Below are 18445 nucleotides of genomic sequence, written 5' to 3'. Positions count from 1 at the left end.
CGCTGTCTTCTGTAGTGCTTCTAGCACAGCGTGGTTTGTATATCAGCACTGACACATCAGTTGTAAACACCACAGCAGACAGCGACACCCCAGGCAGGGAACACAGAATTGCAAACAGGGTTTTTTCTGGACTAATCTCTGCGCTTGTAAGCTGCCCTAGGTTGTACCGTATAGTGTGATTCACCTAACACACCACATATATACACAGAAAGAAAAAAGGGTACTTCTTTACTTTTACGGCGCCAGCATGGCGCCGTGCGTCTGAGTCCCCTTGCGGGGCTCGCTTCGCTCGCTACGCTCGCCACGCTATTTAAAATCAACTCCATGCCAACATGGATAGTGGAGGTATGAACTATCCATGTTGGCATGGCGTGAAGTTCCTTTATTTTACATAGTTTGTGGCGAGCGTAGAAGCCGGAAGTAGCACGGCGCCATGCTGGTGCCGTAGAAGTAAAGAAGTACCGAAAAAAGTACCGATACAGTCCTTTGGGCGCTCTCTGGGAGCGGTTCTTTTTCAAATTTTTCTGGACGATAAAACCCAAAAAATAAAAGACAAAGCACCACAATAGTGTAATACAATTTTTGAAAGATGAATATGGACAGAAATTAAATAAAAGTTGATTCTTGATAGGTGGACTCGTACCCTTCGCGTTGGTCTACTGTTTTAAGGTAGACATAAATCGCTTGTGAAGGAGCGTCCTGATTGCAGTACGATTTCACCCCTTTAAGACGATACTCCACTTGACTCCGTAATGCTCAAGGGAAAGGGAATAAACCACAATAGTGTAACACTGTTATGGTAAAGTAATCAAGATTCAGTACATATTCATCCTTACTGAGGAGACCCGTACCGTTTAAGTTTGTCTACTTTCTGAGGGTAGACATGAATCATTTATAGGGGAGCGGTCAGATCACCATTGGAACACTCCACTTGTTCACTCTGCTAGTAGCTCATGAAAGTAAAAGAAAGCTGGTATGGTGTAATACCGCTTTATTCACAAACATTTAAAAAAACATATACAACAGGGTATTAAACAGGAGATTCCTGTTTGTCTGTGTCCTCAATAATATTATTATATTTTATCCAAAGCTAAAGGGACGCCTGGTTTACATCTATTGCCTTATTGTCTGCATTTTCATTGTGGACAATACTACTCGGTGAGAGTCTGGAGTTTAATACCCTGTTGTATATGTTTTTTTAAATGTTTGTGAATAAAGCGGTATTACACCATACCAGCTTTCTTTTACTTTCATGAGCTACTAGCAGAGTGAACAAGTGGAGTGTTCCAATGGTGATCTGACCGCTCCCCTATAAATGATTCATGTCTACCCTCAGAAAGTAGACCAACTTAAACGGTACGGGTCTCCTCAGTAAGGATGAATATGTACTGAATCTTGATTACTTTACCATAACAGTGTTACACTATTGTGGTTTATTCCCTTTCCCTTGAGCATTACGGAGTCAAGTGGAGTATCGTCTTAAAGGGGTGAAATCGTACTGCAATCAGGACGCTCCTTCACAAGCGATTTATGTCTACCTTAAAACAGTAGACCAACGCGAAGGGTACGAGTCCACCTATCAAGAATCAACTTTTATTGAATTTCTGTCCATATTCATCTTTCAAAAATTGTATTACACTATTGTGGTGCTTTGTCTTTTATTTTTTGGGTTTTATCGTCCAGAAAAATTTGAAAAAGAACCGCTCCCAGAGAGCGCCCAAAGGACTGTATCGGTACTTTTTTCTTTCAGGGAACACAGAATACCCAAAGGAAACCCATGCAAGCATGAGGAGAATATACAAACTCTGCACCCGTTATATTTAAGATGTGTGATGTTAATTTAAGAAAGTTTGAAATGTCACTATAATCAGTCCATCTGTTTCTGATCTTTTCTTAGGGGTACGAACATATCTGTCCAGGCCATTTTAGAATATCTTTGGAGAATAAATAGTACTGTTTCTATGTTTCTGTTTTCAGTTTCTTTGCTTTATTCTATGATATAGCTAAGGCATGCAAATATACATGAGACAAAAGCTTTGGTTCTTGTGTAGTTTCACGGGGCGCCGTGCTACTTCCGGGTTGGGTACGCTGGCCAACCTATCTAAAATAAAGTAACTTAACTCCATGCCAACGTGGATAGTTCATACCCCCACTATCCACGTTGGCATGGAGTTGATTTTAGATAGCGTGGCGAGCGTAGTGAGCGGACTCAGACGCACGGCGCCATGAAACTACACAAGTACCAAAGCTTTTCATTTCATCACTTTTCTGGTGGAATGAAGCTTTATGTCAATAAGCTGTAAAGGTCCCCATCCACTAGTGAGATGTCTCTCAGCAAATATTTCTGGCAGCCAGTGAGATCTGCGACTGCGGAGCGAGGCGCATGAGAACGCATCTCACATCGTAATCACAGGTAAATGCCATGCGATGTGCCACTATTTATGTATAAAAAGTGGCCATATCGCACTAGTGGATGGGGGTCTTAAGTGCACCAACAAATTACAGTCTACACACACACACACACACACACACACACACTACAGTACAGTACATCACTGTGTGTGTGTGTGTGTATATAGATACAAATGTATAAGTGCTTATTTGATTTTTGTTAAAATGTATTTCTTACATTAGGCCAGGCATGTCCAAACTGTGGCCCTCCAGTTGTTGTGAAACTACACATCCCAGCATGTCTTGCCATAGTTTTAGCTTTTCCTAATAGCAAAACTGTGGCAAGGCATGATGGGACTTGTAGTTTCACAACAGCTGAAGGGCCACAGTTTGGACATGCCTGCATTAGGCATTCTATGTACTGTTTCGTATGGCACTGGTCTCATCACTTTTTCTTTGGTTCTGTAATGTTTAGGACTAGGATCAATTGTACGAACAGTTATGTTCAAGTTGTGGAACATACGACTATACACAGTAACATAAACCAACAGTGTCTAGGTCACAGTCAATAGGTCGATCACTATTTGTTGACATTGGCAAACGTTGACACAAACAACAGGTCAACATGCTAATGGTTGGCACAAGAAAATTTCGGTATTATGGTTTTATTTTTTTTCAACTGACTTGTTCTTACTTCATGATCCAAGTGGGCATAGAGGGAGAATATAATAGTGTGCCCAAAACATGGCGAGCGTACGTGGTACACTAATATTTGTCCACGCCATCAGATTTCGACATATACTCCCCAAAAAATGAAACTCATGTTGACCTTTTGTCAATGTCGACCTAGGCCAATACATAAGCCTTGCTTTCCTGTGGAAGTTTATACCATTTTAGATGCATCAAAGTAAATGGTTGAAAGAATGGTTATTTCTAGTTCTCACCTTTAAATCCATCTTTATTTCATATTTAGTAACAAATTACGTAAAACATAGTAATTCTAAATGTACTTCTGGTCTCTGAAAATTCATTTATTTTCTTGTTTGCTGTAGCTATCTGCTCCAGAAGAAAAGTGTCAGCAGATGCTGGAGCCTCCATATGATGAGATCTTTGCAGCTCACCTAAGGTAGCGCGCTAAGCTCAGCTTGTTATTAGATCATTCTATTTATATTACCTTAGTGTACTTGTTATGTCCTCAAAGCTCAGGTAGCCAATGTTAACTTCATTTACAATGGACACCGGTTACTAAATGAGCTTCGCACTGTAATAAGACAGGAATGTTAGTTTGGTGGACTTTTATGGTAAATGTACAAATGTTGATCAGCAATTTTTAAGAATTATGGGGCAGATTTATTAAGCTCGGTGAAGTGATAAAGTGTCTGGTTTTTATCTCCGGCCAATCAGCTTCTACCTGTCATTTTTCAAACCAAGCCTGTAACTTCACAGGTATGAGCTGATTGGCCGGTGATAAAAATCAGACACTTTATCACTTCACCGAACTTAATAAATCTGCCCCTTAGTTTTTGAAACCAGGAAATGCAGGTTGTGAAAGTGCTAACCACCAAAGCCACATACACACTAGACAATTTCCTCCAGGAGTTATATCAATAATGATATGGTCGGAGCTCTAGGGTGACCCATACAGCACATACACACTGAGCGATATTGTCACCCGTCCCATGCTGCTAGCATGACTGTTGATATAGTCCATTATGTAAGTAGTCTGCTAAAAATCTTTCATTATAACAAAGTCTTTCGCCTCCTGAAAATCTCTTGCTCTTTCTGAAAATAGCTGTGTGTATGCACTGCTTTGGGAAAAGGTAGATCTATCAGAGATTTTGGCTAAATCTTTTGAAATGAAAATCTCCTAGTGTGTATGGGCCTTTAGAGTCTGCGCCTGGCATGAGAACGTCTCCTTAAATAGTAATGACAGTGACAATACTGTCACAATGACCTTTAGCTTTATAAATATGGTACATTATGATTGCAATAACATCTTTGTAAACTTCCTCTATTTCTAGGTGCACATATGCTGTCTCCAACCATGATTTTGTGGAGGCATACAAATGTCAGACTGTTCTTGTTCAATATCCTTTTATATCGTAGACACGTACTAAGTATATTACATTTAACAGCGAACAAAGGAATCTTAGAAGGGTGTAATATATAGAAAGCAATTCAAGTTCCATTCCTATTTAGTAGCTTGTTGGTAAACCTGTCGTGGACAATACTATTAAACTTTAACATTTTATTTTTTACATTTCAATTTTTACTGCAGATATAAATGTGAGTAAACTATGTATATTTTTGCTAAATAGTAACTGGTTTGTTATGTTGCTTCTCTAGTATTTTCAAATGTGCTAAATTTTTACTTAGTATTTGGGGTTTAATTAGCAACATTCAAAAGATTTAAGGCCCATCCACACTGGGCGACTTTGAGCTGAAACTCACTTAAAACAGCCTGTTTGAGCGGCTTTCGGCTCAAAGTCGCCCAGTGTGTATGCCCCAGCGATGAGCGCTGCCGTGCGCTCCCGCAACATTGCCAGGAAAAAAATTCATCTGCTGGTATTACCAAAAGATGAGTGTCTTTGAGGGCGCGTTTGCATAGCTCTGCCCTATGCAAAGCCGTCCTCCCCCTGCTGTTGGTGCCTGGCAGGGGGAAAGCCGCTCAGTGTGTATGCATTGAGCGGCTTTCCCCCCAGTGATGAATGCGATCATCGCTGTCCATACACGCTAAGCAAAATCGCCCAGTGTGTATGGAAATTAAGCCTCCAAAAAAAAATGTGAAATATAATTAAAACTACATGCCTCTTTAAATAAATGGTACTTGTTTTCTAGCACGGCGCCCGTCGGGTCCCATTGCATATCTTAACTTAAGGTATGCGATGGGATCCGATCAGACCCGAACGACCCGATTTTCGGGCTTTAAAGACGTTTTTAATACAATTAAAAAATCGGTCGCATCGCATGCCATTATAATGGAATGAGACGGGACCGACCCGATTTTTACATTGGACCCAATGTAAAAATGGTCCCTGAGACCCGATTTTACATTGGACCCAATGTTAAATGCACCCCAGACCGGATTTTTAATTGTAAATCCACCCTAATGGTTAATTATTATGTCAAATGCCCCCCATTGTTAACGTAACGCCACTATCAACGTCAACCCGAAGCATGGCGAGCTCGCGAGGGGCGGCGGAACGCGTCCTCCGACCTTTTCATACTCCCACTATCCACGTCGGCGTGGAGTTGATTTTATATAGTGTGGCGAGCCACCGAGCCCGAAGCGTGGCGAGCGGACGCGTAATACGTGTGAAGTAATGCACGGCCCCTCGCGGGGCTCGCCACGCTTCGGGCTCGCTGCGCTCGCCACACTATCTAAAATCAACTCCACGCCGACGTGGATAGTGGGGGTATGAAAAGGTCGGAGGACGCGTACCGCCGCCCCTCGTGGGCTCCCCACGCTTCGGGTTTACGTTGATTTTGGCGTTAACATTGGGGGGGTGGGCATTTCACATTACCCATCAGGGTGGGTATACAATTAAAAATGGGGTCTGGGGGCATTTAACATTGGGTCCAATGTAAAATTGGGTCTCAGGGACCATTTAACATTGGTTCCAATGTAAAAATCGCATGCGATCCGACCGATTTTTCAGACCGGATGGCATACAATTGGAATCGGTGGCGCCGTGCTAGGAAACAAGTACCAAACAATTTTTCTCCCTCAATCCAAGTTGCTAACAAAGCTTGTAAATGTGTGACAAGGACCGGAAAACCATGGATGGCATAGGCGTGCAGTCATCGGTAGTGGGCATACAGTCGCAGTACATTAAATATGACGTTACATTTAGGGGTCAATCCTATTAGCCACGGATGATTCGCGATTGCGAATCATCACAGCACCAGATGCACTTTGTTGCAGATGGAATTTGCCTAAAAGCGGTTGCTGCTCCATAGGGTTGCAAGTAATTTTAAGCAAATTCGGGCCTGCAGAGGGTGCAAAATTGGGTTAAATCAGGTGCTGTTGCCGGTGGTTTAATGCATTGGAATGGCATCCGAATGGAACATCGCACCCTTCACAAATAATAGGATTGACCCCTTAGTCTTAAAAAAGGTAATGCATAAGGTCAATACACACTGGGCGATTTATGCCCAGCATGTATGGACAGTGATGACCGCTCAGTGCATACACCCTGGGCGACTTTCTCCCTGCCCGGCGCAGTCAGTGGGGAGAGGACGGCTTTGCATAGTGCAGCGCTATGCAAAGCTGTCCTCAAAGCCGCTCATCTGCTGGTAATACCAGCAGATGAGCGTCTTTCCTGGCGAATAAAATGTGAGCGCGCATCACCGCTCATCGCCGGGCCATGCACACTGGGCGGCTTTGAATTGAAAGCCACTCAAAACACGAAGTTTGAGCAGCTTTCAGCTCAAAATTGCCCAGTATGTATGGTCCTTTAGTCTTAAAAATGGCCACCATTGAGATGTCTGTGTTGCCTGTGCCCTGGTGTAAGTGTTAAGGTGTGACACAGTGCGATTTGCTCCATGTGTTTTAAACTATATCGCATCGCATCTAGTTCAAAGCGCATGCGACACACTACAACAGCGTGCATTTTATACTACACATACATTTTGTACTTTGGATTGTGATGTGCGTGGGAGCGTGCATCACATCACAAGCCCAAAACGTACCATGTGTGGGCACCTTAAAGTTGATAATTACTTTGTACAATTGTTCGCACATGGTGAAAACTTTCACAACACTGCTTAAACTGCGACAACACTAATTTAAAATGGATTATACACTACAGGGCACCCTTATTTAAAACAAATTAATAATTCTTCATATTCTGGACGCGTGATCATACATGTGTCTACTACTGTTCATATGTTACTTGCTTCAAACCACTCTGCTCTATTGGGCCGTTAACTGTGCTATTTTCTATTGTGTGTGTGTGTGTATGTGCATATATACAGATGGACTGTGCTTTATCTTTGCAGGGACTGGCGAAACTATCGCCAGCCACCAGCTCCCGCCAGGGGGGCGTGCGCACACAAGAAATTTGCGCGCCCCGTGGCAAAGGATCTCTCCGCCGCCAGAGCCGGTCACCCCCGCTGGCCCGACCCCCATCTTAACCCCTGCCCGTCTCCCTGAAGCAGAGATGGGTCCGTCTCCCTGAAGTGCAGATTGGCAGGGACCCGCTGCCCAGCACGCACATCTCATTTTAATGAAGTCCCTCTCCGCAGGCGCGTGCCGGAGGGGACGTCTGGCGGGTTCCGGGCAACAATGAGAGGGGATATGGGTGCCCTATGGCTTGTGACCACATTGTTTAAACAGAAATTGTAGGGGCTCTGCACTCACTCCCGTGAAGGGGGCTGGGTACTTGTGAGTTATCCGGGCGCCCGATGTTGAAATTGAATGTCAGTACAATAAGAGTACGATGCGACGCGATTTCCCTTGAAATTTCCTTGTATCCAAAATCGCGTCGTAATCGCGTCGCATTGTATGGTATACAATGCCACGCGATGCGACGCGATTTTAACACTTCCCGCCCAATTGTAATCCCGCCCTCTGCCACATCTGGCACAATTTCACTCTGAGGGAGTTTTGACAGGAGAAAAGAAGTGATTTGCTGTGTTGGTGTGTCTGAGAGTTTTTGTGAGGTGAAATTTGTAAAATTTGCTTTCAATTTATTTGGATATTGCCCCATTTTGCCCCTTACACCCTATTTCACAGTATGGCTTTGCCGGCCAGTATCTTCAGCCTCCCCAAAACTGAAGAGGATACAGTTAAATTATTGCAGGACAATGGGCTGCTTCCATCCACAGCTACCTGTCCAAATGGACACCCAATGCGCCTGTCCGTGAAAGAGCGGAAATGGCGCTGCTATAACAAAAGCTGTGGGCCTCACTATTTTATCCCGGATGCAGGCTTCCATTTATGACCATACTCCGCTTTATTTTCTGCTGGTGTGAGGAACTGACATCTATAGACTTTTGCTACAAGCATTTGAACATATGTAATAAAACCGCTATCTTTTACAATGCATTGATGCGGGAGGCATGTCAATGCGACCTCATGTCCCAGCCTCAACGCCGGATTGGTGGACCAGGCAAAATTGTTGAAATTGATGAGTCGCTCTTCGCAAAGAGACAAGCCAATGTCGGCAGAGTTCTCCCACAGCAGTGGGTCTTTGGAGGAGTGTGTCGTGAAACAGGGGACTGTTATATGTTGCCAGTGGAAAAGCGAGATGCGACGACCCTGATGACTGCAATTGCGGAGCAGATTGAGGCTGGAAGTACAATTGTAAGCGATTGCTGGCGTGCATACAACACCGCAGAACTGGAGCGGGCTGGATACAGTCACTTGAGAGTCAATCACAGATATAATTTTGTGGACCCGGACACTGGAGCACACACCCAAAATATAGAAAGACTATGGGGATGGGCAAAGTGGCGGAACAAACGCCAGCGGGGCACAGCCCGCCATCACCTGGACTCTTATATGCAAGAGTTTGTGTGGCGAAAGTGCCTGGTGGGTGACAGCCCATTTAACCGCATTCTACATGCACTAAGTTTGTTGGCAAAATAATTACGCCTATTAATTATTGTATGCTATGTGTTGTTGTTATAATTTATTTCTGATATATGCTAATTACAGTTATTCCTTAAATTCTGTTGTCCTTAATGTGTCAGATATGAATGATATTGATGAATGATATTGGATGTTCACAACCAGGCCACTATCAACGTGAACCCGAAGCGTGGCGAGCGCAGCGAGCCCGCATCCTCCGACGTTTTCATGCCCTACTATCCACTAGGGCGTGGAGTGAGAATAGAATAGTGTGGCGAGCGCTGCGAGCCACCGAGGCCCGAAGCGTGGTGACCGCAGCGAGCCCCGCGGATACCTTCACAGGTAAGCGCGTCCCTTCGCGGGCTTCACAGGTATCCGCGTCCTCGGTGGCTCGCTGCGCTCGCCACACTATTCTATTCTCACTCCACGCCCTAGTGGATAGTAGGGCATGAAAAGGTCGGAGGACGCGTACCGCCGCCCCTCGCGGGCTCGCTGCGCTCGCCACGCTTCGGGTTGGCGTCAATAGTGGAGTGGCGTTAACAATGGGGATGGGATTTAAGTTTTGTCACTTTTTGTGGGTTTTGGCCATTTTTACATTGAAATTAATGTAAAATCGGGTCTCAGGGACCATTTTACATTGATTCCAATGTTAAAATCGGGTACACTGCTAAAATCGGGTGCTGATCTCGTTGCGTCGCATCGCATGCCATTTGGTTAACACGCGATGCGACGCGATCCGATCCGATCCGATGGTACCCGATCTAAAATCGGGCGCCCGGATAACTCACAAGTACCGGGGGCTGCAGGCTTAAATGCATTGATCAATTCATGAACTAAATCTCCACTATTTATTAATATCAGTTAATATATATATATATATATATATATATATATATATAATTTTTTTTTATCTGCTTTCATATGTTTACCACTAGGTGGCACTCTGTTAATGTGTAATATTTTTATGTGTGTTAAATTAGGCAGATTAAACGATATACTATTTTGTTTATAATAAAATATTTTGTTTAAAGAATTTATTCTAACCCATTATCTCAAAACCCAGCGCAAGGCAATTCTGCTAAATAGAACAATATCTGCGCAGGTTATTTTCTCCATAACAATCTTGTACCAAAAAGTAGACTTGTGGAAGTTCAGAGCTACAGAAACTCACTGCTGCGAATGATTACCAATCACTAGGGGAGTTTTTAAATAAATTGATCTGAATTGCATGTTGATGAAGCTGAAGCCATGTTCGTCCAGCCAGCTACAATGACCATGATTTATGTTCATAAATATTTCTCCTAGCAGTTAGCTTGTAAGAAGTGTCCACTGCTGCACTAGTAACAGGCTAGCTTAATCCGTGTTCTCCCAAGATGTCAGTGTTCTGCTAAATGTGGTTTTGGGTAAAATATTTGAAAACGTAAATGAAGTGGTTACCATGAGCATAGGATGGGTACTTATGGGTATTTTTCAAAAGTGATTGTAGCGATTGGTAGTGATGTGCTCTGCTTCTGTGTTTATGTGGCAATGCTGAACATGGATTTATTTGTATTTGGTTGGTAGTGCTGTGCTCCGCTCCATGATGTGTGCGGTAATGATGACTGACAGATTTGATACAAAGTGCTTAAAGCATATACAATACATACACCTAAAACAAACGCAGTGTAACGTTTTACAGGTACATACAATATATATATATATATATATATATATATATATATATATATATATAAAGATTGATACAGTGTGGTGGGGGTTTGGGGGATATGGGGTGGGTGCTTGCGGCAGTGATAGTTCAGATAACCTGTGGGTGTGTGTAGCTGGTACACCCAAAGGTACTACGGCTGAAAGAACTTTCTGCTAAATGGAATTGCCTTCCATGGCACCAAGTTAAGTGATTTGTAATAATTTAATCTCCAAGTACTATACATTTGTGCACAGATAGCAAGTTCATTAGGTAAAGACTGGAAGAGGTGTCCTGCCGTTCTCGCAGGCTGCTCTATAGAGAATTTGTTTGGAATGAAATAGACCAGCTTTATTTTTTGCATTTTGTGCTATGTTGTATTTACATTGTTACGCCAAATAGTATGTTCTCCTTGACATGTCTTACATCTTTTCTGAAAACTTTCCAGGCCCATAAAGAAGAAAACTGGTATGTATGATTATGGTCACACCGGATATAAATAGCCTACAAATAATCAGGTTGATTTACTGTTCACTAGTAATTCATGTAGATCTGTGTTATTATATCAGAGTGCTGTTATCAGCAGTGTGCTGCTTGCCAGCCATTGAACTACAGGCTAGATCTTGCCATGCTACCTCCTAATATATAGAGTTGGGGTGACTAAGATGGGAGTTCTATTGAAACTGAGCCAAACAATCAGATTCTACTACTTTTAATTACATTTATTTAGCACATTCTAGAAGTAATAAATAGGTCTGATTGGTTCCTATGGGCACCAACCAATAAAACTCCCATCTTTGTAAATTTACCCCGTAATGTCATTCCTTTCTTTTAAAAGATCTGGATGTTAAGATTCATCTGCAGTGTATTTTTTACTGTTACAGATGGCTGTGACAAAGCAATGAGAGTTAAGACATGCATTATGAGATGTCTTTCGTTCCGTGTGCAGATATTAGGTTTGGTCCCATGGACAACATTGTAGTGCTCTTATTGTCATCCACGGCCGTACTATTCTTCAACAAGCTGTTTTGTCTGTTTATAAGCAACTGCTTTAAGCCCTTTAGTTTAGATGTTTCCTTAACATTTCACTGCAGTTCTGTTAGAGTATCACCTTGTCACTCTCCTACAGCCAGCTGATGTTTGTCACTGTCCTAATGGAAGGTCAAACAAACAAACCTTTTAATCCGTCAATATGCTGTAATCGGCCTTGTGGCTGTGCACAGCACAGTATGTTTCTGCAGAGCCAGAGAATGGTGTTCTCTAGGGAAGCATGTACAGATGTGTTCTAATTGCTTCAGTCACATTAATCAGCCTTCCTATTCACCCCTCCTCGTAATCTTTTCTTTTCCTGCATTTTTTCTCTGAGAATGCATCTCATTCGCATCTTTGTGTGATTTAAGATGCACCAGCTATATTCTGTGTGTGGCTGCAACTGTATCTGCATGCAAAATGCTACATAACAATGTTTTAGCAGTGCGTATGAAGCACATTGTCAGGGGAAATGCACTTGAGTCTGGCAGAGTCACATGGGAGCAGGCGTCTGTCATGCGCCCTATGTGCTGCGACTCATTACATATGGAGGCAAAATGAGAAAGGACACATCTGTCTCTCATAATGTGGCCACATGCTGCTACAGGTGTAAAGACATTATGCTTTGCTTTTTTTTAGTGAAGTGTGTTGTTTGTGTGTTATTTCAGAAGCATTATTTTACACCACAATACAGCCTTTTAATAATTATTAATGTTGAAAAGCGTCTTTACTGTTATCTTACCTACAGTTAATATAAAGTATAATACATGCCATGTAAATATACACTGACCCTTCTCTAAATATGCGGACATTAAACTGAACTTTTTTTCATTACAAAGCACATGCCTTACTGAATCCACTGGGGGTTAGTATCTCATGAACTTTGGAATAAGGGCAGAAGTAGTTTTATTTTTTTGGTTTATGTAACGGATTTTTTAGAAACACACTTTAGCACATTATTGACATTTGTCATGTAAGTAGAAAACTACACTAGAGATTTTCAATTTAGGTAATTCTTTGTCAATCATTAACCCCATTGCCTTGGCCAAAATTCTACTGCGTTTATTTTTTAATGATCTTGTGAAAATTGACATCAGCAGCGGCAGTAATGCGCTATAGTTTTCCATGTACAGTAATGTCGATCCTATATAATCTAGGCTAACACTGCTCCTCACCTATGTGGGGAGAATGCAAACGTTGTGCACACTGGTGATGCAAGTTAATTGTTGCTCCGTTCGGGCACGTACAGATGCCGAAGTACTGATATGTTTTTTTCTGTTGACAGGCTGATCACTAGTATATTAATATTATTAAAATAATTCTGTCTCCTATTGCAGGGCCTTGCCAGTTATGTATACAATTACTCTGGATTTGCGGAACTTTGCCAATAGTGTAAGTAAAGTTTGCATATTTTGACATTGCCATAGTTTACCCATCATCTGCATCCTGTGGTGGTAAATGTGTGATTGGCGGTACCAATATTTAGTAGAATGCAGACGATCACTAGGCACCATTGAGCACTTCAGCATCAGTGATATCCTGTTTCCTGCAATATCCTTGATATTGGTTCAGTTGCCAAGATGGGTGTTTCCTCTATGTTGTGACAGGTGCATCAATATGCTGGGACAGCGCTAAAGGCCCATACACATGGGGCCTTTAGTACTGTTTATCCTTATTTCTAAGCGATCTGTATGTACAGCCCATAGCGACGGTCATGAGCGGTCCCATTCGTCGCCAGACTACATTTTTGACTTTCCGTTCTATCAACTTGCGAATAGAGTAATCAGTGAACTTTGTCGCTGTTTAACCTCACACATGCATGCTATGATCCATAGTCTTTCAATAATCGGTCGCTGTATGGATTTGCACAGCAGCGATCAGGTCTGTATAACCCCCATTATATGGTTGTGCTCCCTGTTGATTTGACACGGAATGGATATAAAAAAAAAATTCAAAAGTAAATGAGAAAAACCTATGTGGTGTAAACGTAGTAATACATTCATTCAGACAGTCACACACTTGACTCTGACCTTGAGGCTTATTCTGTCTATCCTGTCTGTACAGATCTTTTATGAAAACCATATTGGATCAATCTGTCTATAAAGAAGCCTGCAGGGTATTGTTTTTAGTTTAATGGGTGTCCCATATTAGTTGTACTACTTTGGAAATTAGAACAGACATATTTTCCACACAGAGAGAAATGTTATAGACAACTCTTTTAGTTCTAGGGCCCAAATTTTGTATTATATAATATACAGTATGTAGCTTTGTTATAGATGTTAAAATACTACTGCTATACTCCATTTCATGGTGTAGTTTATTTAGATCCATAAGCACTGTGACAAAAACAGGGTGGTATTGTGATTTTTGCCCAATGTTTTGCATTGCGCTTTTTAATTATACCGCCTTTTTTTGAACAGACATTTTCCCATATGCCGCCCCACCTGCCTCAGGCAAGTGAAAAGAAAATCGCCAATGTCTAACGGCATCAGGAACTATGGACTTTCCCCAGGGGAGTCTGTTAGCCATGGTAAATTACCGTGGCTGATTAAAGATCCTCCTAGAAGCTTAGGACAGAATCTGAAAAGAAGTCAGCTGATAAAACAGTAGGATAGAGTTGTTTTAAATCTTATACGTTTTCATTTATTTAGGCAGATCTTCAGCTGGTTAAAAAAGGAAAAGGGAAAATTGGAGATATGTTAGAGAAAGCTGCTGAGCTACTAATGAGCTGCTTCAGAGTGTGTGCAAGTGATACGTGAGTATATCTGTGTCTTGATAAATTCTTTGGGCCTTAATCTGCCTGGATTGCTAATTAGAAAATTTATGAATCCAGTGATTATCAATCGACTGCGATTGTGCAAGAAGCCGGCATTTGACGGGAAAGGTGCAGGCGTGTCCAGGCCTTTCTGAGGAGGGTCTGTAATGTCAGCGCTGACCATTTACTGTCCATCACAGATTAGTGGAGGCCTTAGACCTACTCACATTTTCATAGGCGTCAAAGTCTCTTTGAATCTTCAGGAAATTGCATATGGATTTGTGAGTGGATTGCGATTAGCAACTCTCTCGCAAATTAGCAAGCTGTATTTTTTTTCCCCCATCTGCACAGTCCACTGCAAATACTCCCATTAGTGATCCATGCTGAATAAGGCCCCTTGTTAGGGAGTTATATACCCTTATCTGAGCCAAAGTCCCACCATGCACCAGAGGATCTCAGCATTTTAAATGTAAGGACGAGACGGCTGATTAAGTGCCACATTCTGCAATATACAGTAGCTGGAGAGGGATTTACTGAAACAAATCAATAAACCATTTCCTCTCTTCTGTGGAATACTTTTACAATTCCATTTTTTAACAAATTCTACAAATGTAGAAATTAGTAGCACAACATGTTCTGTTAGCTATTTAGGTTTGGATTGGATACTTTATAACTTTTTGCTTTTTAATAACAGCCGTGCTGCCTTCGATGACTCCAAAAAGTGGGGGATGCTGTTTCTCGTCAATCAGCTTTTTAAGATTTATTTTAAGGTATGCTTTCATATTGTTTTGACACTTTTTAAAAATTCTGGTATCATTTTTAAGCTTTGACAATGTAATACCCCTTTTTCATTACAACACATTTTTAATGCATAATGTTAAAATAATACAATATTAGCTTTCACCATATTATGAATATATATATTTTTTTATTGCATGCAGATCCTATGCTATTGCATGTCTATTCTATTTTCTAAGTTTGTACAAGTTTCTGTCCTGATTCTATGGTTGAGTGAAATTCCTTCCTCCTTTACAGTCCACTTCATAAACCCGTTCCTCTGCTTCTCACTTACAGATCAGCAAACTTCACTTATGCAAACCTTTAATCCGAGCTATCGATAGCTCCAATTTTAAAGATGACTACGCAATGTCCCAAAGGGTCACTTACAAATACTATGTGGGACGCAAAGCCATGTTTGACAGTGATTTCAAGAAAGGTATATAATATAGAAATATTTTATTGAAATGTGTAGTTTTAAGATGTCTGCATCTATTTCACGCAACTGTGGCCTTTTTCGTACAGTGTATTGGATGGTACTAGTTTGCTCCTATATAAAGTGGCACCAAGAAGCCAAGAGAAAAACACAAAATGCAGCTAACTACAAATCCGTTGAATTAAAAACATATATCCAAACACATATAATACATTGTAAAATATGTGCATGCATAATGTTGTCCTGTCATGGCAAACTGTATGATTATTACTGGCTCTGGTGCATTTGGATTATTCTGTACCATTTCTGTCACAATCACCTCAATCCCCGGCCTAAGAAACTGTTACAATAGCTTTGCTCTTCCTTGGGTACCAATCATCAGTGCAGGAGCGAACATAAAGGGGGGTATTCAATGTCAGCTCGACCGCCGTGACCCAGTCCCGTTCTCGGTCAGCTCGACCGAGAAAACGCAGACGGGATTCAATGTCCCGCCTGCCGGGGAGCGAAAAGGGGGCGTGGCCGCGAGTTGCGGCCGGGAAGAGGAGAGCTGCAGCCGGCAGCTCGTCACTTGCCGGCTGTTCTCGGCAGAACGAGCCCGACAGCTAGTAATGTCGGGCTCGTTCTGCCGAGATACCCTGCTCAATGCTGTCGGGGAAGACAGCATTGAATAGGGCCCGGCGGGCATCTCCCCGATGGGAGGTGCTCGCCGGAGATTGAATACCCCCCAAAGTCTCCCATTGATGCCCCAAGATGTTGTTTGTAGAGTTATGCCAAACAGCCCCTCTTGTCACTCCAGGTTGTCTAAAAATCTTCTAGCGTCAGGTGCTATGCAATGCGTGTTGAACTCAGCAGCAACTAATCTGGAGTCAGTTTGCGGTGGATGGCTGTTGCAAGCAAAGACGGTCCTTATAAACCAGCTGCTAACATCAATTTTAACAGACTAACAGCTTGTATGTCTGCAGTCTGCAGCTGCAGTTACTCAATACAGCACACAGAATGTACTGATTAGTTTATTAAGTAAGTAATTTGCTTGGAGTAAGTATGTAAGCTTCAGTGCAGTGCCATTGGTATGAAAATAAAAGCACATCACCTTTACCCCCCACACCCACCATCAGTGGCTGAAAAGCATTTGCACTTTCCCCATCAATGGTAAAATCATCCAGCTCTAGGTAATGATGTTTTAGGGACATCTGTTGGGTTGATATCCATCCCTAGGGTTCGCCCCTGTGGGGTTCTGCAAACACTGACTGCATTTGGAATAAATGTTTGGATTCAGCATTCCTATCTAGATAGATTTCTCATGCACAGCAGTGATGGTCACTAGTGAGCATCGGCCACGGAACACCAGGCCTCTAGAGGTGATACAGACTCTGGCTAACCTGCATATATTCATATCGTATTCCTAGTTTTAGATAATGTTTACTAGTTGTAATGGATTATTGTATAAAGCTTTGTCCATGTAAATGTGCTTGTGTTTTTCTTTTCCCAGCTGAGGAATACCTATCATTTGCTTTTAAGAACTGTCCCAATTCCTGTCAGAAAAATAAAAGAATGATTCTCATATACTTGCTGCCTGTAAAGATGCTGTTGGTGAGTGGGCCAGCATTTACACTGATGTATGTTTAATTGTCTACAGTGAGGGTATAGATCACTGGGACGAGCCTTATGAGGTTGGCAGTCAGTAAGTCGACCCATATAGTTGATGTGGAAGAGGTAGACTGGTTTAAAAAGTCGACATGTGAAAAGGTTGACACAAAGAAATGGTGAACACTACTTTTTTTTTAAAAAAATTTGCCGACCATTTGAGTCTGTCAACCTTGTGTACCTGTCGACCTTTTACATCTCGACCTTTCAAATCATGTCAACCATATGGGATCGACCTATCGTCCAAGTACCCTACAATGAGTACATGTATAATTTGAAGGTTTTTCTTCGATTCCCATGGAGCCATATCCTCCCTTGTCTGGTTTTACTAGGGACCGCCCACCTGGTGGGATATAACCTCACTCCTCCCTCTTTTCTCAGGCTGGTTTTAACTATAAAGGTGCTGTGTTGTTCTGGTGAATTATTAGAAGATGAGATAGAAGTTTCCAGTTATGGTAGAAAGTATGTTGAGAATGGAGAATTCCTTTAAGACAGTGGTTCCCAACCCTGGTCCTCAAGTACCCCCAAAAGTGCATGTTTTCCAGGTCACCCAGCAGGTGCACTCATTATTCAGACACATTTTAAAAGATCCACAGGTGGAGCTAATTATGTCACTTGTGATTATGTGTGGAGACCTGGAAAACGTGCACTGTTGGGGGTACTTGAGGACCAGGGTTGGGAACCACTGCTTTAAGAAATTGCATTTTCCTTCTGCTGTGGCCCTTAAATTGGGTATTTCTATATTTTCAGCATCTAGGGCTCTCAGACTTTGGAGCTCTAATATGCATACTGATTTAGAGGATAAGATTCCTGTCCAGTGGTCAGCACCCTGCCCTAAAAAAATCCTAGAGTGAACACAAAGCATTGTGGTTGCTGTTGTGGTTTGTGGATGCACATTCTAAAAAGCAAACTGGCTACGTTACCCTCTGCTACTAGGCACCAAGCTTTAAGGATGTCAAGAGCTATAAACCAAGCTGACAAGATAGCAGAAGAGGTTCTTTTGGAACATCACAACATTCCTTTCGTCAGTCATATAGGAAGAATCCAGATAATGACAAAGGCATCTCTATTCTAATAGGATTCTGACCTTTGTAGAATATTGCAAAATTGATGTTCATGACATCATATAGGTCATCAGAGTAATTTAACAAAACT

At 42.0% G+C, this 18445-nt stretch overlaps 1 protein-coding gene across 3 annotated transcripts in view; it reads left to right on the top strand.

Annotated features, from left to right (window-relative positions):
- PCID2 (PCI domain containing 2) overlaps window positions 1-18445 on the top strand; it is a 28676-nt gene that overhangs the window by 6686 nt on the left and 3545 nt on the right. For all 3 annotated transcript variants that reach the window (XM_083168711.1, XM_083168712.1, XM_083168713.1), the window contains exons 4-11: window positions 3444-3517; window positions 4413-4480; window positions 11078-11117; window positions 13016-13070; window positions 14330-14433; window positions 15128-15203; window positions 15508-15649; window positions 17136-17236. In XM_083168711.1, coding sequence (XP_083024837.1) covers window positions 3444-3517; window positions 4413-4480; window positions 11078-11117; window positions 13016-13070; window positions 14330-14433; window positions 15128-15203; window positions 15508-15649; window positions 17136-17236 — 660 coding nt within the window. The remainder of the gene's footprint in view (window positions 1-3443; window positions 3518-4412; window positions 4481-11077; window positions 11118-13015; window positions 13071-14329; window positions 14434-15127; window positions 15204-15507; window positions 15650-17135; window positions 17237-18445) is intronic.

Source organism: Crinia signifera, chromosome 2 (assembly GCF_055691185.1).
Source record: "Crinia signifera chromosome 2, ASM5569118v1, whole genome shotgun sequence".
Classification (NCBI taxonomy): domain Eukaryota; kingdom Metazoa; phylum Chordata; class Amphibia; order Anura; family Myobatrachidae; genus Crinia; species Crinia signifera.
Note: the sequence above shows the minus strand (reverse complement) of the source record. Positions and strands in the feature narration are given on the sequence as shown.